The sequence below is a fragment of the Corapipo altera genome, unplaced genomic scaffold, assembly GCF_003945725.1.
Source record: "Corapipo altera isolate COAL_440 unplaced genomic scaffold, ASM394572v1 93, whole genome shotgun sequence".
Taxonomy (NCBI): Eukaryota; Metazoa; Chordata; class Aves; order Passeriformes; family Pipridae; genus Corapipo; species Corapipo altera.
The window spans coordinates 1,051,060-1,075,850 of NW_020885000.1; the positions used below are offsets into that span (position 1 = coordinate 1,051,060).

The following is a 24,791-nucleotide window of genomic DNA, read 5'->3' on the forward strand; positions in this document are numbered from 1 at the left end:
ACCCCTGCGAAGGCTGCTGGTGGGTTTAATGTGTTTTTAAGCTACATGAATCAGTAGTTTCCTGTGGTAGGAAAATGAATACTAAAAATGAGTCCGTGCTTAAATTGTTCCCGTGCTTGTTTATGCAATGTTCATATTTACCAGAATTTTTGGTTGCTTAGTTTTCTTAATCATGAAATGCTCAGAAAACACAAAAGTCTCAGTTTTATCTGGATATCTAGTGTGAGGTGGATTCCAAATGTAAAGGGGCAAATGATGCACTCTAACCTGCCAGTTAGGCACAGCTGGAGGTGAATTCAGTGCCACCACTTAGAGCAGCTGCTTCAATGCCACCCTCTTCCTGTTGGGACTAGGAACCTGAGACAGAAGTAATGGTTATTACAAACCTGGTCACGCTTTGGCTGTGAACGTGTACATCACTAAACAATGCTCTCCCATACTCCCACTGATAACACCCCTCCTCCTCAGGGAAGATGCAGGGAACTATTTGCACAGGCTGGAGGTCTGTGGAGGAGCAGCTGTGGGATGAGTGCATCCTGCTGAGTACAAAAATTCAGTGCCAGGTCTCATGGAAGGGTTTATTTATACAACTGCTTAAGTTGCTTTTCACCCACTCACATACATCCGCTCGTAGATTCCAGTCGTCTCCTCTCAGGCCCGTGTTCCTGCATGGCCTGCTGTAAAACTGTCTCGGGTTCTCAGTGGCAGCCGATGATGACATGAGACAGCTCTTCCCTGTCGTCTCGGAGTTAGGAGCAGTTTGGGTTTCCCTTGGTTGGAGAAGCGGCGGTGTCCGTGCCCCCTCGTGTGGGGCCACAGTGCCCTGTGCTGCTGGGTTGGGCCTCCCCATGGGAGCTGCATCTTCCCAGGCTCGGCTGATGGGAGCTTGCGGGCCAAGTGTTGAGTTGATTTTCCTCAGAGCCTCCCACGTGCACTTTTTCATTTCTCGTGCTTCCATGCCAGTGTTTCTGTGAACGGTCTCAACGGCGTAATCTCACCACATCGAGGAACAGCGAGGGTTCCCACACTCTCCTTTCCTCACTGCCTGCCCCGGCATCTGCCGTCCTCCTGGCCAGGGCCCGGCTCGGCGGGGAACGCAGGGACAGCGAGAGACAAGGGCCAAATTTGCGCGGCCCCGGCTCGAAGGGGGAACCCGTGAGGGGGGCGGGAGGTGCCATCCGGTCGCGCCCCGCCCCGGTGCCATCGAGTGCGGAAGCGCCGCCGCCAGAGCGGCACCGGAAGCGGCTCCCGGAAGCGGCCGCTCTGTCCCGCGGTGCGATGGCGGCCGGCGGCCCCTGAGGCGCCGCTATGTATGCGGGAGCTGCCGCCGCCGCCGCGGGGCCGCCGCGCCGGGACTTCATCTCCGTCAGTCTCGGCCCAGAGGAGACGGTCGGGGCTGGCGGCTACAACAACAGCAAGGCCTGGCGGCGGCGCTCCTGCTGGCGGGTGAGAGCCGCGCGGGGAGCTGTGCGGTACCGCGGGCACCCCGGGCTAGGCGCGGGGGGCACCTGGCTGTGAGGGAGCGCTGTTGGGCCGGGCGATCGGGATGTCCCTGCACTTGGGTGTAGCTGCACTGCCATGAGGGACCTGCCTTGGCCCACCCCGTTTCGAGCTGGGCCGGGGCCGTGGCTGTACGCCCCGGGGCGGCCCTGGGCTCGGCTCTGCTGTCAGGGGCTGCTCCGCGCCGGGTAGGGGGGTGTGGGGCGCGGGCTGGCGGAGGGAGCTCCACGTCATGTCTTAATTTTCACGAACAAAGCTGGGGGGGGGAATACTGTAAAATCCTGTGCTCTGCTAGTGGGCATTTGGAGGGCAGTGCTGCGCTCTGTGGACACGAATGAGTGGTGTGAGATTTGATCTCCGTGCCTCTGTTCCCTGTTTTGAGGCTTGAAGGAGGCGCCCTGTCTTCTGCCCTGGGAGAGTAAAGGGGACAGTTCTGCTTTCTGTGGGAAGGCTGAGTGTGACGAGAGGGGTCCCCTGGCAGAGCTCTGGGGAAGTGACCATCTTGTCTGCTTTTGGGTAGGGAGCTTTACTGGGAGTGGGAGTCTTGGGCCTGGAGAGTCTTGTATGAGAGAGTGAGTCAAAAGGACACGATAACCTTTGTTACAGATTGGAGATGATGAATAGTCACCCACAGAGGATTTACAGGTTGTCAGATGAAGCATTTGAAGAGCTTGTTTAGGGACACATTCTCACAGTTCTCTTTTATTACCAGCTTGAGAAATGTGGGTCCTTCATTTCACCCTTTACTTTGTCCTTATTCTTTGGGAACAAAAAACCAATAAGATGGTGGTAGGTACCCTCATGTGTTCTTGTGCCTCATTCCTGCCTGTCCCAAGATACCACAGTCAATCCCTCTTTTCCTGTCCTACCTTGAGGAATCTCAAGGCTGCCGGTTTTCAAGCATCCTTCTGCAGCGGGGAGATGGTCATATGGTTTGCCGTGCAGGTAGAGCAAAAGATGACAGAGTGGGACTGGCATCTTGCAGTGTGCGCAGGGAAGGGTGTGCAGGATTCCTGTACTGCCAAGAGGGCAGGAGGAAAACAGGAAACTTTATGTGCTATGGGGCTCGCAGTGTGAGCACATCAACAGTTCTGACTGGCTGTTGCTAAGAGGATGAGGACTGTGGGAAGTGCTGTGGGGTGTCATGTGGTTGGTAGGAAGGATTATTCCTGAGTGTATCACTGGAACTTAAGTTTGCTCTCTGTATGCCAAAACCAATATTAGTGCATGTCAATGGGACTTTTGGAAAAGTAACAATGGTACTTTAGCAGTTAATGTTTAACTCCAACTTGTTCTCTCTGTAAATACAGGTTAACGCACATAAGCCTCTCTCATGCTAATATACCATTTGCTCTCTAATTTTTAGTGATTGTTGCCTATACTTCAGTTTCAACAATACATTTTTGCCCAGGATTAAACTTGGAAACATTGTGGATTTGTCTTGTTCGTTGTTGTGGTATTTTACTTCATTTTCATGCTGCAGCAGGTTGGTGACTTTCTTTGTGGTGTGGGACCTGTTCCGTGTGACAGTTCCCATGTTTATCAGAGGCAGGATGTATGGCTTCTCTTTCACAGATTGACAGAATATTCTGAGTTGGAAGGGACCCACAAGGATCATTGAGTCCAACTCTTGAAGTGAATGGCCTGTACGGGGATTGAACCCGTGACCTGTCCAGTGACTGGTGCTCAGCTTATTTTGAGCCTTTCTTCTTTGCTGCAGTAACATTTTTAGTTTTCCTACCACTTGCTTCTGTTCTTATTTTGCATATGCACTGTGCGGTACCTCCCCAGCCAGGAGGAAAGAGGCTTTTGGCTGATTTTCCAGTTGACATCTGGGCATCTGCAGATGGAGATTTTAGGTTAGGCAGTGCAGGTTGTGATGAAAGTCAGCTGTAGTTGAAGCTCTGTGGGATCCTTGGCATTCAGCAGGTTCTGAGGTTCTTGCAGCAAGTGCCTCTGATATTTCTGTGAGCTTGCTGTGCCACATGCTAGCTGGTTAGATTCCTGTTTTCTCCATCATCGAAGAAAATAAGCAATGGATATCTGCATTTGGAAACAGGGTAAAATTAAACCTACTGGGTTTTGTGTTTCTTAATCTGAGTGAACTGGTAAGAGTTAATTTTTGACTGTTAATTTTTAACTGAGTAGGCTCTTAATGTCATGCTAAATATTCTTCCTTTCACTTCTTTTCTCTCCTAAAGAAATGGAAGCAGCTGTCCCGACTCCAGCGGAGTGTCATTCTCTTCCTGTTTGCCTTCTTGGCAGTCTGTGGAGTCATTTCGTACACAAGCATGGGAGAAGCATGGAAAAGTATGTGTTCTGTACAGCTTGGAATTGCCTGTGAGGTGTTAGTTAGGAAATTGTATTTCTTATAACCAGTTTTAATTGCTATTGACAGTGCTTGGGTGTATTCATTAAAGCACAGGTGTGAAATGATTTTATGTGAAGTTTCAATGACTTAATGCTTAATCAGAAATATTTTTCATATCTCTTTTCTTTGTTTAGCTTGACTAGAGCAACGTTTTGTTTTAGTTGATGTCCTGGGTTTTTTTGCAAAAAATTAACCCCCTCCTGGGTTAATTTTTTGCAGTAGCCGGGAGGGGGCGTGGCTAAGGTCCAGATGTTATTCTGTGCAACCTCACTTCATTGCTGGGGGCAGAAGGGTGGGGGAACAGGGGCAGTGGGGGAGTGGTGGTGGTGATGGTGGTGGTGAAGGGACTCTGAGAGCGGCAGTGTGGGTTTGAAGAGCCTTGTTGGGGGCACTCAGTTGGGGAATACCATTGCTAAACCATAACAGCCCTAGTTGGCGCCCAGTGTGAGGCACAAAGGGCTGAGGTAACAACAGATCTGCCCAGAGCAGGCTGAAAACAAGTTTGATCTAAGCATTTGTTATATTAGGTACAGAACCACTGGTCATGGTGTTGCTTGGTCTGTTCACATGGTTGTGGTACCTAACCCTGTACATATTCCTCTATGTGCTCCTTGTGGGGATCTTTTTCAGAGCAGGGAGAGGGATCAGGATTGCTTTGTTGCTGTAGTGTGGGTTTTCATTTTATGACATGATAACATTAAGGGCAATGAGGGTCATTTGGGATGTGTGTTGCTCTCCTACCATACCTTGGGCACTACCTTTGGGAGTCCAGTAATAATCGTACCCATTCTGTGTGGGGAACAGGGGAGGATGATTTTCCCCAGCCTTTCACGCCCCTTTCCTCCTTCGGGCCTGTTACAACAGCTTTTGAGATTTTTGAATTCCTTTGGATGTTAAGGAAAGCATGTTCTTGTTGTTAAGTCTGCCAGGTGTCCTCAGTGCAGTCCACACCATGTTTAGAGTCAAAGAGATGTCTAGGAAGGTGTCATGGTTTGAGATACCCCAAAATCCAATTCTCTAGCTCTAGCCCCCTTCCCCATCTCAACCTAATATGAGATGGGTTTTCCAGACAAAAACACACCAGACTCAGAATGGGGGAAAGGGAATATATTACAATGACTATACAAATAAATATCATAATACATTATACACAAAATCACAACTATCTCTACCATGACATATAGTATTTACAATGGATCAGATCTCTTCTCCCCTCCAAATAAAAGTCCAGGAGGGAAGAAGAACAGATCCCTTCCAGTCTCAAAGCAGGAATCTCTTCTAAGGCAGCAGGTTTTCCTCATCTCATGCATGTAGCAGCAACTGTGGCTGGCTTTCTACCAGCACTCATGAGGGAGGTATCCAAGCTCCCTCGGCCCCCTGATGCAGGCAAAGGGGTCTTCCGTGGGCTACGTCACCCCAGACAAAGGTCGTTCCACCACGGTCATATCACGAAGCACAGGGGGTCTTCGTGACGGTCTGGTATCTTCAGGAGATTCAAGCTCCTTGCAGGGCCTCTGTGCCCTGTCTCAGGCTGCGAGCTTCTTCGTAGCTTGCAGCAAGGGAGGGCCCCCAAGGCCAACCTCCCACACCGTCCTGGCTGAGCTCTCAGGATGACTGAGCTTCTAGCTCCTCTCTGCAAGTGCTGTAGCACTCCAAGGCTCCTCTCCTTAGTAGGAGTCCATGTCCCTCCTTTCCAAGAGGAGTCTCCAAGGGTTTTTGGGGGGTCTGGTACAGTTCTTACCCCAAAAGCTCTGTAGCTCTGCTGCTAGCTTCTGCTGCTTCTCCGGTTCAGTTCTTATCTGTCCTGGCTCTTAGCCAGAGTCTCCGGACGCTGCGTCTGCCGCTACTCCTGCCCACGATGGAGAGAAAAACATCTCCCAGCATAACTACAGACACTTAGTCCAGTCTAACACTGTTCCAAGTCTCTGCAGTCCCCAACTGGGGCTGGGGGGGGGGCAGAGGCCCCCCCAGAGGGCTCCTGCCCTCTCCTCGTGGCTCCTACAACATGGCTACCTCACCTACTACCAAAACTACGACTCATCTCTTCCGGTGCTTGTGATATGTTTACATCTTTTGCAGGAGCGCCCATCGGACAGAACTTCAAAACTTCCAGGGGTTTCCACCCCTTGGGGGTTACCACTTTTCTTAGCCTCTGGGGGGAAAACAAGATCCAAACCACTACAGAAGGTCATTCAGAGATCTGCCCCGAGGGTGGCTAGTCATGAGTGGCATGGAATGTGGGAGAAAATGGGCCAGCTTTTGGGGAAATTCTCTGCTGCAATGGTTTGGAAGTTCACCCCTGAACAGCTACCGCGCCCTGATAAAGTGGCAGAATATCTGAAAGGAGAATGCTGTGGCAGCTCCAGAGAGGAGCAACTTATTGCAGTGTGTTGGGCCCTGGCTACTATTTATGAGACACTCTCATCACCAGACAGCACCCTCAGGGGGAGGAGGAGGAAAGCAGAGCAACAGCCACAGTGACCACTCAGACTGCAGCTGAGCCAAAGGAACAACCCATGCCAGTAGCAGTTGCCCCTATACACGAGAAGAAATCCAAAACCAAATGAGTTTGCTTAGTGAGGCATGAAGAGGAAGTAGGGCCCTCAGAACAGGAGGAAGAGGCAGGGCCAGAGATAATCGCCTGATCCCCATCCTTGGGTGACCTGTGAGATGTGTGAAAAGATTTCAACTGCTAGTCAGGTGAGCCCCTGGTGACCTGGTTACTCTGGTGCTGGGCTTTTGCAGCCCACAATATGAAACTAGATGGCAGTGAAGCCAAGCAACTGGGATCCCTGTCCCAGGATGGGGGCACTGACCAGGGAGTTTGGAAGAGGACAGAAACTCAGCCTCTGCCCCAGGGATGGAAACACAACCTCACTATTTGCATGGACTGATCCAGACTGCACTGGAAAAGGGTGAGGCTTCAGAACATTTGCAATACATTGATGACATCATTGTGTGGGGCAACACAGCAGAGGAAGTTCTTGAGGAAGGGGAGAAGATAATCCATCCTCCTGAAGGCTGGTTTTGCCATAAAACAAAGTAAGGTCAAGGGACCTGCCCAGGAAATTTAAGTTTGTAAGGGTAAAATGGCAAGATGGGCATTGTGAGATTTTAGTGGATGTGTTCAACAAAATACCAGCTGTGTCCTCAGCCACCAGCAAGAAGGAAACACAGGCTTTCCTGGGCGTTGTGGGTTTTTGGAGGACGCATATTCCAGATTACAGTCATATTGTCAGCCCTCTCTATCTTTTGTCCTGGAAAAAAACCCTTTTCAAGTGGGACCCTGAACAGCAACCTTTTGAACAAATTAAACAGGAGGTTGCTCATGTAGTAGCCCTGAGGTCAGTCAGGACAGGACAAGATGTGAAAAATGTGTTCTACACTGCAGCTGGGGAGAATGGCCCTTCCTGGAGTCTCTGGCAAAAAGTACCTGGGGAGACTCCAGGACAACCCCCAGGGTTCTGGAGTTGGGGATACAAAGGATCTGAGGTCTGCTACACCTCAACTGAAAAAGAGATCCTAGCAGCTTCTGAAGGAGTTTGATCCACTTCAGAAGTGATTGGCACTGAAGCACAGCTCCTCCTGGCACCCCAGCTGCCAGTGCTGGGCTGAGTGTTCAAAGCGAAAGTCCCTTACACACATCATGCCACTGATGCCACATGAAGTGAATTGCTCTGATCACACAGCAAGCTCAAATAGGAAACCCCAATTACCAGAGATCTTGGAGGTCATCAGTAATTGGCCTGAAGGTGAAAATTTCAGACTGTCATCATCAGAGGATGAAAAGGTGACACGTGCTGAGGTGGCCCCACCATATAATCAGCTACCAGAAAATGAAAGGAGACGTGCTTTCTTCACTGACGGTTCCTGCTGTATTGAAGGGACATACTGAAAATGGAAAGCTGCCATGTGGAGTCTGCGGTGGGTCACAGAAGCTTTTGAGGGACAAGGTGGATCAAGTCAGGTTGCAGAGTTGAAGGCTGTCCAGCTGACCTGAGATATCACTGAACAAGAGAAATGGCCAGTGCTCAACCTCTACACTGACTCGTGGGTTGTGGCAAATTCTCTGGGCGGTGCCTGGACCTGTGGAAAAAGACCGGTTGGCAGCACAGAGGGAAACCCATCTGGGCTGCTGAATTGGGGCAACTGTGCCCAGGTAGAGTAGTTGGCTGTTAAAATACATCATGTAAGATACACAAGTACCCAAGAGTTGGGCTACTAAAGAACATCACAACAGACAGGTGGATCAGGCTGCCAAGATTTAAGTGTCTTAGGTGTATCTGGACTGGTAACACGGGGAATTACTGGTAACATGGGGAATTACTTCTGGATCAGTGGGCCCATGACCCTTCAGGTCATCAGGGGAGAGATGCAACATCCAGATGGGCTCATGACCTAAGGGTGGACTTAAGCCATGGACATCATCTCCCAAGTTATTCATAACTGTGAAACGTGCGCTGCAATCAAGCAGGACCAAGTGAATAAAGTCTCTGTGATATGGGAGGCAATGGTCAAAATATAAATATGGAGAGGCCTGGCAAATTGATCATGTCACAATCCTACAAACCCATCAAGGCAAGTGCCACATGCTGACAGTGGTGGAAACAACCACTGGATGGCTGGAGACACACCCTGTGCCTCACACCACTGCCTAGAACACCATCCTGGGCCTGGAAAAGCAAGTCATGTGGTGACATGGCCCCCAGAGAGAATTGAGTCGGACAATGGAACTCATTTCAAAAACAGCCTCATAGACCCCTGGGCCAGAGAACATGGAATGGAGTGGATGTATCATATTTCCTATCATGCACCAACCTCTGGTGCATGAATTGGATAATGGACTGTTAAAAACCACATTGAAAGTAATGGGTGGTGGGACCTTCAAACGTTGGGATTTGCATTTAATGAAGGCCACCTGATTAGTTAACACCTCTATCTCTACCAGTCTAGCTAGGCCTATCCAATCAAAACCTCCACATGCTGTAGAAGGTGATAAAGTCCCTGTGGCACATATACAGAATGCGTTAGGGAAGGTAATTTGGATTAGTCCTGCTTCAAGCAAACGCAAACCCATCCGTCTGATTGTTTTTGATCAAGGACCTGGGTGCACTTGATGGGTAATGCAGAGGGATGGGGAAACACAATGTGTCCCTCGAGGGGATTTGATTTTTGGGTGAGCACAGTCTGTAATGTTGAATTGTATGATATTGGTTGCTGAATGACGTTGCCACTTTGTGCCATAACCACCATGGACAATGAGGGCAGACTGCTCGCTCCTGATACAGCTTGAACCAACTGACAGCAGGTCTTCCTGCCCTGGAAAACATAAGGATGGATAGAACCCAGAGTCTTGGACTAAATGAACTCAACAGACATCTTAGAAGGATAGTCTTTGACTATGGAATTTATACCTGTACTTCTGTACATTTATATATGTATATAGTTGGATGGTATAGAGGTAGGCATGGATAACGTACAGGGTGAGGAAATCTTGGCCATGAATAGGGTCAAGAAAAGTTGTGTAGGTACATAGGTACCTGTGTGTGTGTCCTGGTTCCAGCCAGGACAGCAATAATGTTTTGCAGTAGCCACGAGGGGTTGTGGCTGAGGCTTGGATGTTAATTCTACACCATGTTGTGTCATTGGGGGGTGGGGAAGGGACTATTTTGTTATTAATATTATTGCTGTTACTGTTAACTTTCTTATCTTATTGTTGCTTTCAGTTAATTGTTCTTATCTCAACCTTTCCCTTACCTCCAATTCTCAACTCCATCCCCGATGCAGTGGGAACTGGGAGGAGAAAACAGGGGAGCAGAGAGCGGCTGTGTGGTTTTGGAGGGTCTCCGTGGGGGTACTGAGTTTGGGAGTACCATTCCTAAACCGTGACAGTCGATTAAGATTTGGTGGCTGTTTATTCTGTTTGTATGTAGATATTGGTAGCCCAAACCTAATCAGTAGAATAAGATAATCCTCTCTTGGTTTTGACTGCCCATCAGATTAGAAAATCCAAGCATTTGTACAATACTTAAGCACATTTAGCTTTGATATTATCTTACTGCCTGTATTGAGAAACTGAAATAGTAGCAATTTAAAAAAAAGTGCCTTTTAGCAGCCCTTTTGTATATTAGGTAGAGGATTAATACCAAAATACATTTGTATTTAACTATTAGTGTGTGTTTATCAATGTTTTATGACTGCATTTTTTGGAGGTGCATCCGCTGTGTGAATACAGCAAATTATAAATTTCTAGCTGCAACCTGAAGTGTTGATTCTTTGTGCTGAGCAGTTTTGTGTTTCTAGGTCTAGCAAACAAGCCATTAGATGATCAGAGAACAGAACAAGAAATTCCTGGAGTAAAGTTGGCAAATCCAGCTGTTCTACCAGCACCCCAGAAAGCAGATGCCAACCGTGGAGACTACCCTGAACTTTCACCGCAGGTACTGAGAGAAGAAACGAGTTTTATAAAGCTACCAAAGAACTTGTGAAGGCTGCAAATAGTGCTTGGTTCCAACAGTTGTTGTGGAGAAAAGAGTTAGAACTTGCAAAAAAAACCTCTACTCTGAGTGGAATGCTGGCCTTTCAGGAAGGGCTTTGGTGTAGCATTTCTTGCTTTATCTTTTTCATTTAAGTGTTCTGTATGCTATTTATTATTCATTGCTCTGCCTGGGAGTGCCAGGATTTTAGGTCACAGTGACCTCTTACTTGAGGCTTCACTCGTGCTGTGATTAATTTGTTTTGACTTGGGGGTGCTCTGGGCATCAGTCTCACTGTTGTGAGGAGCCTGGAGTGGTGGCTGAATAGGAGGCATGAATGCAGTTGATGTCACAGTGAATTGGAGCAGCTTTTCTGAGAGTTTGAGAAATAGCAGCAGGCAGAGCAGATGTTAGGAGTGTTTGAAGGGTTATGTTTGTGGGAGTGCAACGGGAAAGGAACATCAACTGACTGTGATTAGTGCATTAGGTCTTTAGCATACTTTCCATTCAAGGCAGAACTTGCCTGCTGATATGATAGCAAAATAAGATTTATCTGAAGCATTATTTAATGTTGTTGAGTGAATATCGTTGACTTATGGTTTGAAATTTTACCATCTTTATAACATACCAAGCACATATTTTTTTTTTCTTCTCCCAGAAGCAGCCAAACCCACCTCATGTTCATCGTGGTCCTTCCAATCTTCAGATCAAGGCACCACAGAGGGACACAAGGCTGAAGACCCGACACAGTACCATCAGGGCTGTAGAAGGGCCAGTCCAGACTGATAAAGGAGAGAAAATGGAGAAATCCATTATCAGGTAGAAATGTTTCAAGCAAGCTACAGTGTTTCCCCTCTCCACCAACATCCATTGAGTGTTGGAGTGATAATTGTAAGGGCTTTTTGGTTTTGTGTCTGAGGTGGTTTTCTTCCTTGTATTTTTCTCGAGCCTGGCCTAATAACTGCTGATATTGCTAGGCTGACAGATTTCATTTCAATGAATGTGCAGCTTCTCTGATTTTACTGTTTGCATCACACAGCTGCAGAGGATTTGGAGCCCTGTGAGGCTGGCTGTATTTCTAATGCACTTAGATGCTCTTAATGTTCAGGAGGATTCTTGGTGTCCAGAGGTTTCTTCTGTTTGTTGTAATAAATATTAATGTACCGGTATCGGTACAATAGTGCTGCTACAAGTGTCTTTGTCCTAGCCCAGGCTTGGAAAATGATAGCAGTGTCAGTACTGGTTAGGGATTGGTGCCACTAAACACAGTGAGCCCAGACTGAACTGACAGAAACCACAGATGTGTATGTAGCTGTGTGTATGTGACTGTACACAATGTGCTTACTCCTTTCTTATATACAATTTCTCCTACAGTTCAGAGACCCCTTATACACATCTAGTAGTATCTTTTGTAAAGGGTCTGTGCTGCTATGGTTGTAGTTATACCAAGTTGTTTCCCAAGATGATATTGATTGAAGTGGTTTGATTTGGGAATAACTGAAGGAATGTAACATGGGTATAGAAAAGACTACTAAAAGTTCAGCAGATATTCTTCAGATTTGGAACACTAGGCATGGGATTTTTATGTGTTTGTGTCCTGTTCAGCACCGGCTCAGCTGAGCTGATCATAACATCAGAAGTGTGCCTGCCTCAACATTTTGGCTGTTGGTGTTGTCTGAAAGTGTTATATTGCTGTGCTTCTGCTTGTGCTGTAACTCACAGAATTAAGCAGCTGATAACAGGAGAATTTAGGAGAGCAAGGAAAGCTTACTGAAGACTAGTTACAAATTTAAAGAATGAAAGTAAGACATGGAATATGGGATTATCTAAGTCAGAAGATATGCTGACTATAAACAATATAAACTTTAAAGGTCCTGTAAGCCTAGTTCCTTTAGTAAGCATATCAGTGAGCTCAAAGGCAACACATCTGTATATTAAGTGGTATGATCGAGATTGTTTGATCTTGATATGAACTTCGCTTGAATTGAAGTTCATCCTGAAAGACTTTTCCTTTATGAGGTTTTTCACAAAAACCTGTAAAACTGATTTATGCATCTGTGGTGGCAGGGAAGGCTTGTGACCCCATGGTAGCAAAGCCCATACTTTGAGCAGCTTGTCCTTTGTGCTTCTTTGTGATTTTTTTGGTGATCACCATTTGTGTGGTACTATTTAGTGTTAGTGGCTGGTGTGGCCATTTCAGAGCCGGTAGATAACAAATTACTTGTAATGCAGCATTCTCAGGTGTTTTTTATTAAATTCCATTGCCAAGATGTTTAATGAAATTCCAAGAGCTTGTAAGACACATTTCTTAATACAGTAAAATTTCTCTGGTGCAAATTTCTTTCTTTGAACAGAAAACTTATCTAGTGGACAACACAGTTATTTTGATCCTTGACACAAAATCCAACTTTTTTTTAATCAAAGTATCATGAGATAAAGGAAATGCAGAGATAAATCCCATTCATTCACATGACTTTCTGTGACCAAAATAAGTCTTAATTACAGTCCCTTGTATCTGCAGCTGGAGAGGAGCAGTGATAGAACCTGACCAAAACACTGAACCTCCATCCAGTAAAATAAAGGAACCAGAAAAAACTTCATCTGTGGAGGCTGAAGACCAGAAGGAACCAGGTAAATAGTACAGTTAATTATACCTTTATTTCTGTTCACTTCTATGGTTGAAATTGTGCGAATTTTCCCCATGCACATGTATTTTATTTATTGTAATTAAAGGAAACAAAAAGTTCAGGAAAGATTACTTACCTAGAACATGCAAGCCTTTCAATGTCTGTACTCCATCATGGCAGTCTGCATGCTCATTAGCCTTCAGAATCTGAAAGTCTTTGAATTGTAGTCTCTGGGACAAAGCACATATTTCAAGATAGGATAATCTAAGGAGAGAGGTTGTGAAAGAGACAGCTTCTTTTTTCAGCAGTGGTTTTCCTTTTGTTCTGCAAATACAGGGAAAGTGACTTCCTCCCTGAACTAAACTGAACTCTTTTTAAGGCTCACCAGAAAGCTGCAGAAGTTGTTTTTGAAGTTGCTGCCCTTGTGGAGTGAAGAACCTGTTGTTCCTATTTCTGAGTTCAACAAGGAAGTTCTGGTGTGATAAACATGGCGTATTTCAACGTGATATATTTGCACTTTTGCTAGCTGAATATTTATGGGGTTAACTTTGCTGCTTGGTGTTTCCCACTCTAGAAGTCTTTGTTTACAATTTTGAAAAATTTCAGCTAATGGGCTTGAAATTTTCCATGGTGGATGTGTAACATAAAATTCACATGATGGCAAATTGCAAGCAAATATCAGTAGAATTATGGAGAAAGACATGGCTTTGCCAAGACAAAAGATGTAAATTCTCTTCCTCTTTTGGTATTAAATGAAAAGTTCAAAAGACATTCATTTTATAGAAGTGGTTTTAAATTTAACAGAAAGCAATAAATAAAAGAGGGAAGATGAAAAAATGGTGTGTGTTGGATCAGTTGAGGATTGTATTGTTAAGCATATGTATTCGGCAGCTGAATTACTGTGGATCTTAATTTGGTATTTCCTGACTTCAGCTCTTTGAGCTTTAGTGATAATCATCTACAACTGTACATGTGATTATTTTAATGTTTTATTTGCAGAAGTGACAATTTTGTTGCCAGGGAGAGATATCTTTATCCACCTGGCTGAATTGCTGACCAGAAACACTGACTGGTTATTCTACAGAGAAAAGGCTGTCCTGAAAAGAATAATATGAGGATGGTTTTTCCATTGCACGGATCAGTTAGTTTGGAAGAAAGTTTATTTTGGGTAGAATGCAGCAAAATGGTGCTTGGTATAGCTGCATAATGCCCTGCAGAAGTCCTGAGCAAGGTGCTGTTTTCCTTTGCAGTGCCCATAAATGAGCGCCAGCTGGCTGTGATCGAAGCCTTCCGCCATGCCTGGAGAGGGTACAAGGATTTTGCCTGGGGCCACGATGAGCTGAAGCCTTTGTCCAAGTCCTACAGTGAGTGGTTTGGACTTGGGCTTACCTTAATTGATGCCTTGGATACCATGTGGATTTTAGGCTTAAAGGAAGGTAACTTTTTTCCTCCTCCGTTTGTTTACCTCTAAAATAATTCCTTATATTATATCCAGGCAGTGCATGTTCAAAGGTCTTTGAGGGGAACATTTTTTACGTGTGACCAGTAAGTTTAGCTTTCCTGTGTGGGTAAAAATATATATATATATATATATATATACACATACATATACATACACACACATAAATGTGTATAAAATATTTTTTAAAAACCCCAACTATATTAAAGGACAGCATTTTTCTTGCAGTAGAATTTTGAGCCAGAAAAAGAATATTCCATGGTTATATATAACAAGAGAGGCAGTGGATATATCTGTAAGGAATCCATAGGTGGAGAAAGGGAGCACTCAGTACCTTCTTCCTGAATTGCTCTTCTGCCTGTATTTTTGAGAGATACTCTGGAAGTGACCATGTTAGAAAACTTTAAAACAGATTTTAAAAACCAAGCCAAAATTTTTGCAATTCTGTTGCAAAAAACTTAAATGCTTAATCAGTGTTTAAGAGGAATTTTTTGTTGCGTGATTGACTTTTTTTTTTTTTTTTTTTTTTTTGGTGGTGCAGGGCTTTTAGTGTTATTTAAAAATTTCTGGAACTGTATTTATTTAACCTTGGTAGATAGCCTCCTTTGTAAACTTTTATTAATCATGCAGCTTTTTCTGTTGAGATAGGAAGAACAGAGGTGCTAGTAAGGGAACAATAAATACTCAGTCCTTCATGGTTCTCTCTCTTCTCCCTTTGAAGTTTGCATAAAGTAGAATTTTCGTTTGGTTTAATATGTCATCTGTGTGCAGCTCTAGGCCTCAGCAGGCTGTCTTGAAGTTTCATCAAGTTATCAGTGTGCTGCTCTTTTTTTTCCCTAAAAAATTAATTGCGAACTGAATAAAACTTTTAAAATAAATTGTTAGTAATTTAGATGTGCTGAAAAGGGGTTCTTGGTGAGGAGTTCTTAATATTTTATAGCAGTTCTGCTGGTTGCCATAGAAAGCTCCTGAGGTATCTTCTGAATAACAAATGCTATGTAAATCAAAGTTTTCTTTGAGGCTGCCAATCTTTTTTATTAGCTGATGAATGCAAAAGCTTCTGTAGCAGAGGACTGTGCCTTTGCTGTTCTGCTGCTAATAGCCCTAATATCTGTCTGGGAGATTTTCTGTGGTTCTTAATCTGCTCAGCATCCAAGACCAGAGGGCACAGAGGCATCCTTTTGCTTTAGAGTTTATCTTCTGTGAAATGCCTTCAGTTTCTGGAAAACTGGTTGTGCTGCTGCTTCTCACAAGAAGGAATTTCTGGAGGCTGTGAGATTGTTCGAGATAGCCCAGCCCTCACAATTGGAGGCTGAGCTGACTCACATGCACCATGGAGACAGACGCTCTGCCAATGCAGTCACTGAGCGATGCTGCTGCTGCTGCTAAGCTGGCTGATGAATCTAAAATGGCTTTCTTTTTACGTTCTTTTTTTTAAATTAGTAGCATCTTTTTTTTTAAATTAGTAGTGTCGTAAACAACCATTTTTGTTCCTAGAGAAAAAAATTGCAACCTGCCAGGATTTTGTGTATTAAGTGCTGAGGCAGGAAGCAGGCTCCCCAGGACATTGCTAGGCTAAAGGTGTTAATGGCTGTTAACTGAATATGTTGTCTGTTGTCTTGGTAGATAACAGCTTTAGTTGAAGATTTAATTGAAAACAGAAGGCTCTGTGAAAGTGTAACTAATTGTCTGACAAGTCAAATAGATGGATTTGAAAGACTTAAATTTCTGGATTTTTTAAATAAAGACTTCCTCTATTCCTTCTTTTCTTAGACTATTAAGAACTTTCTATTTTGGTGGATATTTCTTCTGTATGCATCTGTGGTGTGTGCTGAATAAGAATTAAGCCAGGATGTGCTCTTCACTTTAGTTTTCCACCTAAAATGATCACCTCTGTAGACAGATATAAATAAGTGTCTGGGATATATGGAATACTCATATCTCTAGTTGTTTGAACATTCCAGAAGTTCATAAATGAACTACCTTTTATACTTTGCAGAATTTGAAGAAGCAAGAAAATGGGTAGCAAATGATTTAGTATTTGATAAAAATGTGGATGTGAACCTGTTTGAGAGCACCATCCGTATCCTGGGCGGCTTGCTGAGCACCTACCACCTCTCCGGAGATAGCATTTTCCTGGAAAAAGCTGTGAGTGACAGGCCTTACAAATGAAACTGGGTTGTGTATTCCATACTGGACAAAGTTGAGGGAAGATTTCTCAGAAAGTTAAATGTTTTTTAAGAATTTCATATTTAAAGTGATGGGAAAGGGATTTACCATTAAGCTTTTAAGCCTGCACCTCTCTTTGCTCTTTGGATGACCTCAGAGCCTGGCTGTGTTTAGCACTTATCCTTGTATGCCTGCTCTTCTGCTGATGAATGGCTGACAGTAATAAAGTTCAGGAAACAAAGGAAGAAATAAATGCTTGGCAAAGTCCGACGGATTAGTGGGAATGGGGGAGACCTCCAGGCTTTAGGCTGCTAGCCCATTACCTGCGAGGTGAATGCCCTTCCCCCCGCCCCAGCACGTGGCCCTGCGACCCCGCAAGGAGCCCACAGACCACCAGGGAGGGACGGACGAAAGAGGAAAAAGTTTATTGTGGGGTAGGGGTTTATAAGGCTTTCAGGAGGGTCAAAAGGGGACCAATCACAAGTTCAGGGTCACATAGAAAAAACCATCAGGTGAAGGGTCAACAGCCAATAGAAAGGGGTTAACAAAGGCCAATGGGAAACACCTCAGGACACCTTCCCAGGACATTCCTGCATGGATAACACGGGGGTTATGCAGGACATTCCTGCATGGATAACATGGAGGGTGCTGGGAAGAAGCATGTGTTTGCAAAGAGACCACCAAAAGCCATTTTAAAACCTGTTTAAACCACAGTTTTCCCATATAATGCAGGTTTAGTGCTACATTTCCACCTTTTTTATTCTTTAAAGCTGAATATGCTTTTATTGATATATGGATTTTAAATTTACCCTATTCTCTTAGTGTCTGAGGGTGTCCCTATTAAACAGAATTTAAAAAGGTTTTTATTGATGTATTTATAAACAGGTTTTTCACTTGCACAAACTTTCAATTTACTGCTGAACCAAACAAACTACTTATTGTTATTAATTTAGTTTCATTAGAGTCCAAATGGTTCTTTTCTTCTGTTTCTCGGAGGCAGTCTCGGTGCCCAGGGCGGAGCGGCGGCGGCTGCCCCGGGCCACATGGCGGGACGGGGGGGGGGGGGGGCTGTGTGCAGCAGGAGCAGGGCGGAGGAGGGATCGGCGGGTTCTGCCGGGGCCGGGGGCGGCGCGGGAGCGGCGGGATCGGCGTGCTCGGCCAGGGCCGCCAGCAACGCCGGGGTCTCGGCGGGGCGGCGGCAGCACCGCGGGTGTCCGGTCCGGTTCGTTGCGGGGCGGGCCCTCGCCCCGGGCGGCTCGACGCGGCAGGAGCGGGGCTGGCTGATGTCGGGGCCTCACCTGGAGCGGCGGCGCGGGGCCGGCCCGGGGCCGGCATCAAGCGGCACGGCACGGCGGGCGGCCGGCTGCGGAGCTGTTTCGAGCAGCTTTAACCCTTTTTTCGCCGTGCTGGCGTGCTCTGAGTTCCTTGCTGGAAACGGAACTAGCTTTCGGGTTAGCAAAGCAGTCTTATTAGATGACTTGCGGATGGGATTAAATATGTTCTTTAAGCTTTCTTTTTCTCTCTTAAAGAGGCATGCACGCTTCTTGTAGTTACAGGTTTACAGGGGAGAGGTTTAGGGAGTATGCCGAAGTTTGCTTCCTACCTGCTTCAGGAGGAACCGCTTAAACTTCGGAGCACCGGGGAACACAGACTCGCCGCATCTGTGCCTTAGGAATCAACCTATCTTCATAGAAGAGTTCAGTAAGATTCGTTTCTTCACACGGTGGCGCCAGTGCTGGATCCCTTTCCCCACCCACGACGTAGGGCGGCCCAGTTCTAGTTCCATTTCCATCTGAAGAACCATTGCAACGCTTTGAAGGATGGGGAAAGGGAACTCCAGGGGTTTCTCAGGGGTCTTTTCAGGCCCTGAGCCTGGAGGGGAGAGATGCTCCCCCTCCCCCCCCCGCACGTGGCCCCATGGCCGGCAGGGAGACAGGACACCGGGCGTGGAGAGGAGGCAAGAGCGAGTTTATTGTTGGGGATGTTACATTTATAGGGTTTAGGAGGATTCACAGAGTAACCAATTAGAAGTCTCAAGGGGCTTACAGGAACACCCAATCACAGGAAGGAGTTAACAAAGACCAGTGGGAAACACCTCAGGACACCTTCCCAGGACATTCCTGCATGGATAACATGGGGGGTGCTGGGAAGAAGCATGTGTTTGCAAAGAGACCACCAAAAGCCATTTTAAAACCTGTTTAAACCACAGTTTTCCCATATAATGCAGGTTTAGTGCTACAGCAAAGGGTAATAATTGTCTTTTGATTCCCTCTCTGTGTCTTAACAGCATCAACCACCTCTTCAGATTAGCTAGATGCAGTTAGTGACTGTAGACTTGCATCATGTGGCACAGGAATTGCAGCCTCAGATGAGGCCTGCAGTGCTAGGGACAAGGTGGAAACTCTGCTCATTACTATAAGTTCATGACCTTTTTAATTCTTTAATTGCTTGCACCATCTAAAACTAAGCTGCTCTTCTGTCTTTTTCTGTCTGCTTAGTGAAGAAAATCTAATGGGGTGAGAGTGTATATTTATTTTTTGTTTTGTTTGTTGCTTTTTCCTGTGCTTATGGGGTTTCTCTAGAAAGACATTGGGAACAGGCTTATGCCAGCATTCAAGACCCCCTCCAAGATACCGTATTCTGATGTCAACATTGGCCGGGGCACTGCACATCCTCCTCGCTGGACATCCGATAGCACTGTGGCAGAGGTGACCAGCATTCAGCTGGAGTTTAGGGAGCTCTCTCGTCTCACTGGAGATGAGAAGTTTCGGGTATGGAAGAATAAGTTGATGTCTCTTTCTTTTTCCACCTCCCTGCAGCTCCACCACTGACTCGTGGTCTCTGGAGTCTCTAAGTTACAATAAATAAGTTGTGAAACTCTAAATGAGGAAGAAAAATAATTATTCATCTCCACTACTACTTTTAGGTATTCAATAAAATAATCAGGACATTTTGTTTATTTTTCTTCCCTCAGAAACGGCTTTTAGTTAAAAAAATAAAAAAATTCTGAGTGTGGTTTCTTGATGCCATTATCTATACGCAAAGAACAAAACTGTAGTGTTGCCATCCAAGGAACTAAAATATGACTCACTAGATAAGAGTCTGAGAGCAGGTCACAGTATAGGGAAGAGTAATTTCAGAGAAAATAATATTTTCCACTTTTCTTTTTGTTTGCTGATGTGTTTTATTGTTTTGAACTGTATCCACCGCTCAGTTTTGAAGAATGCATTTATTTAAGGAAGCTGTAGCTATTGCATGATTCATGTAGTTGTTATTTTAGCTGGACTTCTACTTTGCAAAGCTGAGTAAATCAGATCATAGTCCTGACCCATAGTACTGGCTTTCGAGTGGGCTTACCTTGAAGGAAAGGAAACAGTTATAATTATTTCAGAACATTATGTTTTGAGAGTCCAAAAGTTTGAAATCCTGTATTGAAATATTGCTCGAGCTGAGCTTTATGTCCGTGATGCTAATTTAGGTAAGAAAAGTTACAGATTTGTTACTGGCCTGTAGTTACTAGCTACAGTTTTGTACATCATTTATACCTGTAATTTATGTTTGCCATTTTATTTCTTGTAGAAAGCTGTAGATGAGGTAATGAAGCATGTTCACACACTCTCAGGGAAAAATGATGGCCTCGTGCCTATGTTCATCAACACCAACAGCGGGCAGTTCACCCACCTGGGGGTCTACACTCTGGGAGCCAGAGCCGACAGCTATTATGAGTATCTGCTCAAGCAGTGGATTCAGGGTGGGAAAAAAGAAAACGAGTAAGTTCTTTCCACTTCTCATATCGGTGTGAGAATTAGGTGAGCTGTTTTGTTGTAGTGAGTTTGCTGCTTAAAGAAAAATAACGTATGTGCCCAAGAGTCAAGTAAACATATCACTGTTTTTAAAAGCAAGCTAAGCAGCAAGAGGGACCTGTGGTAACTTCATGGAAAACCAGTAGGAGAGTTAGACTTAGTCTCAAAACTCCTTCTCCACAGAAAGCTTTTCTTCCTCAGCTCATCAGATGTAAGGAGTGTGACAGCAAGAGATGAAAATTAAGTCTTTGCTGTAGATATGGAGCATAATTAGACACTTCTGAAATACTGCTGATATTTCCTTTCACCAGCAATGTCTGTGTTTGCTCTGGGTTTGTTAGTGAAGGGCAAAAGGAGACTGAAGTTTGATGTTTGTGTAAATCTTTGCTTTAATTACAGAATCACAGAATGGTTTTGGTTTGAAGGGACCTTAAAGCTCATCTCATTCTATGGGCAGGAATACCTTCCACTATCCCAGGTTGCTCCAAGCCCCGTCCAACCTGGCCTTGAATGCTTCCAGGGATGGGGCAGCCACAGCTTCTCTGGGCAACCTGTGCCAGGGCCTCACCACCCCGACAGGGAAGAATTTCTTCCTAATATCCAGTATAAACCTACTTACTTTCAATGTAAAACCCCTTTCTCTATCATTACATGCCCTTGTAAAAAGTCCCTCTTTAAGTCTCATATGCTTCTTTTGTCTGCACTGCAAAAGTGGAAGAGAAACTTTACAAGGAGAAGAGGAATTAAAGATGTTGAAAAAGAAGGTTTCCTCCAAAACAAGACAAAAAATCCAGCAGTTTTTGTCTGCATTATGAGCTAATTATGTTGGACTTGTTAATTTTGAGAGGTTTAATGCAGAGAGAGTGACAACATGCCTCTTAGAGGCTTTTCTGTGTATCAGAGCAAATGCCTTTCTACAAAGTTTTCTCACTGCTTTTTCCAAGCTTTACCTTACTGTAAATGGAGAATCAGTGTTTTTGGGACCACAATGGCATTTTGTGAGCCTTGCAATAGAAAACAACAGGTTGTTTTCCACATGAAAGTTCTTGGAAACAAAGGAAAATCAAATTAAATGCTGTGAAACAGTGTTTCACAATGAGAGAGGTCAATTGGAAAAGATTGCTCCAAGTCTTTGAATCTCCATCTTGGATGGAAATACTACTGCATCTTTGGATGAAGGTACTAAAAAATTGCTTGGATAAAACCTCAGGCAACCTGATGTAACTGAATCTGCCTCAGAGCAGAGGGATGAAGTAGAGACCTCCATGAGGTCCTTCCCAGCTAGATTTTCTGTGATTTCAATTACTTTACTTCCCAGGATTTTTGAAATAATTTTTGGCTATTGCCTAGAAACAGTATTCTTTAATACATAAATAACAGTTTACTTTTTAAAGTATTGCTACATGGTAGCAACAACCAACTAACGTCCAGTTAATGGTGACTTTGAGGGTTTCTTTGTCAGTTTTCACATTTAGTTAAATATTATTCTTTAGACCAAAATAACAGTCTCCTAAAGGATTGTGGTGATCAGCTATAATGAAATATGTTTTGACTGTGTGTACTTGAGCCAACTGGGAATGATTTTAATTCACAGGCTGTTGGAAGACTATATGAGAGCCATAGAAGGGGTGAAAAAGCATCTTCTTCAGAGATCAGCCCCCAAGAAGCTTACTTTTGTAGGAGAGCTTGCTCATGGCCATTTCAGTGCCAAGATGGTAAGAAATACAATTGCATTTTAAAAAAACAACAAAAGAAAACAGAAAATCATGACAAAATTTAAATAAAACCCAACACATGGCCAGGCAAATGCAAAGCTTTTCTCTCTTTAAAGGAAAACACCACCACCCTAAACCAACAAAAAACCAAAACCCCAGACTATATATACATACACATCTGTCTCTCCAGTGTGATGGCAGTACTGAGTAACTGCTTTGTACATACTAATCGCATGTGCAAACCAGGGTCCTTCTCTTTGAGTTATTCTAGTAAACCCATTTATTTTCCTCTAAGATTGAACATTTTGGTGCTGGAGTTAAATTTTCTAATTTTCTTTCTCTTTTTTTCTTCTGTTTTTTTTTTGGTCTTGAAATTCTAGTGTCTGAAGCTGCCTATTTTATGTATTATTCATTTTCCGTAATTCAAAAATATATGTGGACACTTGCACACCTGGCTTTTCAGATTTGCCTTCAAAAGAAGGTGGTGATCTAATATTGTGTTATGGGATTAAAAAAAAAATCTGATAATTCTGGAGGCTTCTGTCCATTCATGACTTTTTTTTCTTTTCCTACTGTAGGATTCTTGAGTAAAACAGTATGCTGTTTGCTGTGGGGAAAATTGATTAATCTTAACTCCCTGCTCTTAATATATGCACCCATACTCTTTAAAATGCATTTTAAGATCTTGCAGTTAAAGATCTCATGCAAGTCTTAAAAATCTCATGCAAGTGCAGGTATGGTACGTGTGTGTGGCTTGTCTTAAGAGGCAAGTGATCCTAATGTAAGTGATGTATTACTAATGTATGTGTAGCCTTATCTTTTTCAATACCTGAAGTGAGCTTTAATGAATTCTATTACTTGTTTGGTTTCCTGATGTATATTTTTTAGATCTTCAGGTCTAGTTTTCAGCATGTTCTTCTTGGATCTGAATTTCCCAAAAGCTCTCCAAACCTGCTGTGAGTGACACCAGAGTCTGGGTAGAGGGGGCTGCTCCATCCCAAGATGGGACAGAATTGAATTGAGACAGATAGATTTGGCTTAGGCACCTCCATGTGTCAGTACACTTTCTTCTGTTCCAGGGAGTTAGAATTTTGGTATTTAATCTATTATTACTTGTTGAAAGGCTGGACAGGTCTCTTACCCTGGCCAACTGGAAAAGTGGGGAATGTTTGGCTCTTATGTTTATGTTTACCTTTGCAACCCTCAGCTTTCCTTTATGACTGGACAAAGCTTTTGAAGGTTCATACAGGGGCATCAGAATAGTTTTACTATCTTTTTGAGACCTGAACTTTCATTCTGAATGTTAAGAATCATTTTAAATCCCATATGTGACATCAATCTGCAGTTCTTACAGTCTTATATCAGTGGTGGACTAGCCCCAGAATGAGGACAACCAAACCTTTAGGTGGTTCTGCTGACTCCCTGGATGAGCTGACATGGAATGTATTGTATGCTTCTGGTAAACCAAAAGACATCTCCTCCCCCTCGCCCTGATCTGAGACCTTTTTTTCCAGAAACTTGTCATAGAAACACAGTCTGGGATGTTTTCCAACTTAATGATTTCTCTAGTAATGCTGCTTGCCTCATGCTGCATTACATTAGATTGTTAAAAACTTATCCTCAAGTTGTAGGTACCAGAAATGTGTTTTGAAGAAGAGAAAGAATAAACCCAGACAGACAGAGATGCACACACACACACACACAGAAATACCTGTTTGATGCATAACTTCTCCGCAGTAAGAGTTGTCTTGTCATGCAGGATCACTTGGTTTGCTTCTTGCCGGGTACTTTGGCACTAGGAGCCCACAATGGACTGGATGCTGATCATATGAAGTTGGCTGAAGCCCTTATAGAAACCTGCTACCAGATGTATGCTCAAGTAGAGACAGGCCTGAGCCCGGAGATCGTACATTTCAACCTCCATGCGCAGAAGGGCCACAAAGATGTGGAAATCAAGGTGAGCAGATAGCTGACCTGAAGTCCAATTCCATGATTCCTCTGTAGCTCTGTTCTGCTGTCGAACCCCTGGTCAGATACTGGTGATGGGGTCTGTTGCGGAGCAGTTAATTCCTTTGCGGCCTTGCCTTCTAGCTGTACCCTAGGCTTTGGTTTTAATTACCCTGATAGTGTATTTAGAAGCTGAGTTATGCATAGCAAACTCTTAGAAGTAGATGGAGATGGGAATCATTATCTTTCTCCCTGCATGTGTCCTTGAGGAAATTCCCTGCCTTTTTTTTCTCTTGCAGCCCGCAGACAGGCACAACTTACTGCGACCAGAAACTGTGGAAAGCCTTTTTTATATGTACAGATTCACTGGTGATAAGAAATATCAAGACTGGGGCTGGGAAATCTTGCAGAACTTCAATAAATACACACGGGTAAGGCCAGGTGACCTTGTTCTGTCAGGACTTTATTTGCTCACTTGCTTTCTAACACCAACTTTGGAATCTTACTGTGTTTCAAGATTCATCAGATACATTTGGGGAAATTTGTAAGAATATACAGAAAAATTTGGTTTCTTACAGTTTGAGATACACTACTTAGTCCATATAGGGAAAGAACTTGCATTGCATTGATTAAAAAGTGGAATGTAGGAGCTGCAGGCAAGACTGCTAGTGTATCTACATCTTGGAAGCTGTTTGAATCTCTGCTGTGGTTGCTTTTAGAATTC

At 44.2% G+C, this 24,791-nt stretch overlaps 1 protein-coding gene and 1 long non-coding RNA gene across 5 annotated transcripts in view; one reads left to right on the forward strand and one right to left on the reverse strand.

The window, feature by feature from the left end:
- Positions 1-1,279: 1,279 nt before the first annotated feature.
- Positions 1,280-24,791, forward strand: part of MAN1B1 (mannosidase alpha class 1B member 1) — a 28,576-nt gene continuing 5,064 nt past the window's right edge. The window contains exons 1-12 of one of the 3 annotated variants that reach the window (XM_027667029.1): positions 1,280-1,446; positions 3,702-3,810; positions 10,175-10,311; positions 11,009-11,166; positions 12,869-12,978; positions 14,225-14,410; positions 16,433-16,581; positions 19,185-19,373; positions 20,182-20,372; positions 22,000-22,120; positions 23,880-24,077; positions 24,367-24,498. In XM_027667029.1, coding sequence (XP_027522830.1) covers positions 1,309-1,446; positions 3,702-3,810; positions 10,175-10,311; positions 11,009-11,166; positions 12,869-12,978; positions 14,225-14,410; positions 16,433-16,581; positions 19,185-19,373; positions 20,182-20,372; positions 22,000-22,120; positions 23,880-24,077; positions 24,367-24,498 — 1,818 coding nt within the window. In that variant the 5' untranslated portion in view covers positions 1,280-1,308. Of the gene's footprint in view, positions 1,447-3,701; positions 3,811-10,174; positions 10,312-11,005; positions 11,167-12,868; positions 12,979-14,224; positions 14,411-16,432; positions 16,582-19,184; positions 19,374-20,181; positions 20,373-21,999; positions 22,121-23,879; positions 24,078-24,366; positions 24,499-24,791 lie in introns of all 3 variants that reach the window. The other 2 variants (XM_027667027.1, XM_027667030.1) reach the window with 2 other exon arrangements.
- Positions 11,022-23,919, reverse strand: LOC113958628. Of its 2 annotated transcripts, none has more exons than XR_003531567.1 (3): positions 23,832-23,919; positions 13,111-13,238; positions 11,022-11,129 (listed from the first exon to the last, which is right to left on the reverse strand). It is a non-coding gene; the product is annotated as an uncharacterized LOC113958628 (long non-coding RNA). The 2 variants fall into 2 exon arrangements; XR_003531568.1 differs by lacking the exon at positions 23,832-23,919 and adding an exon at positions 13,360-13,564.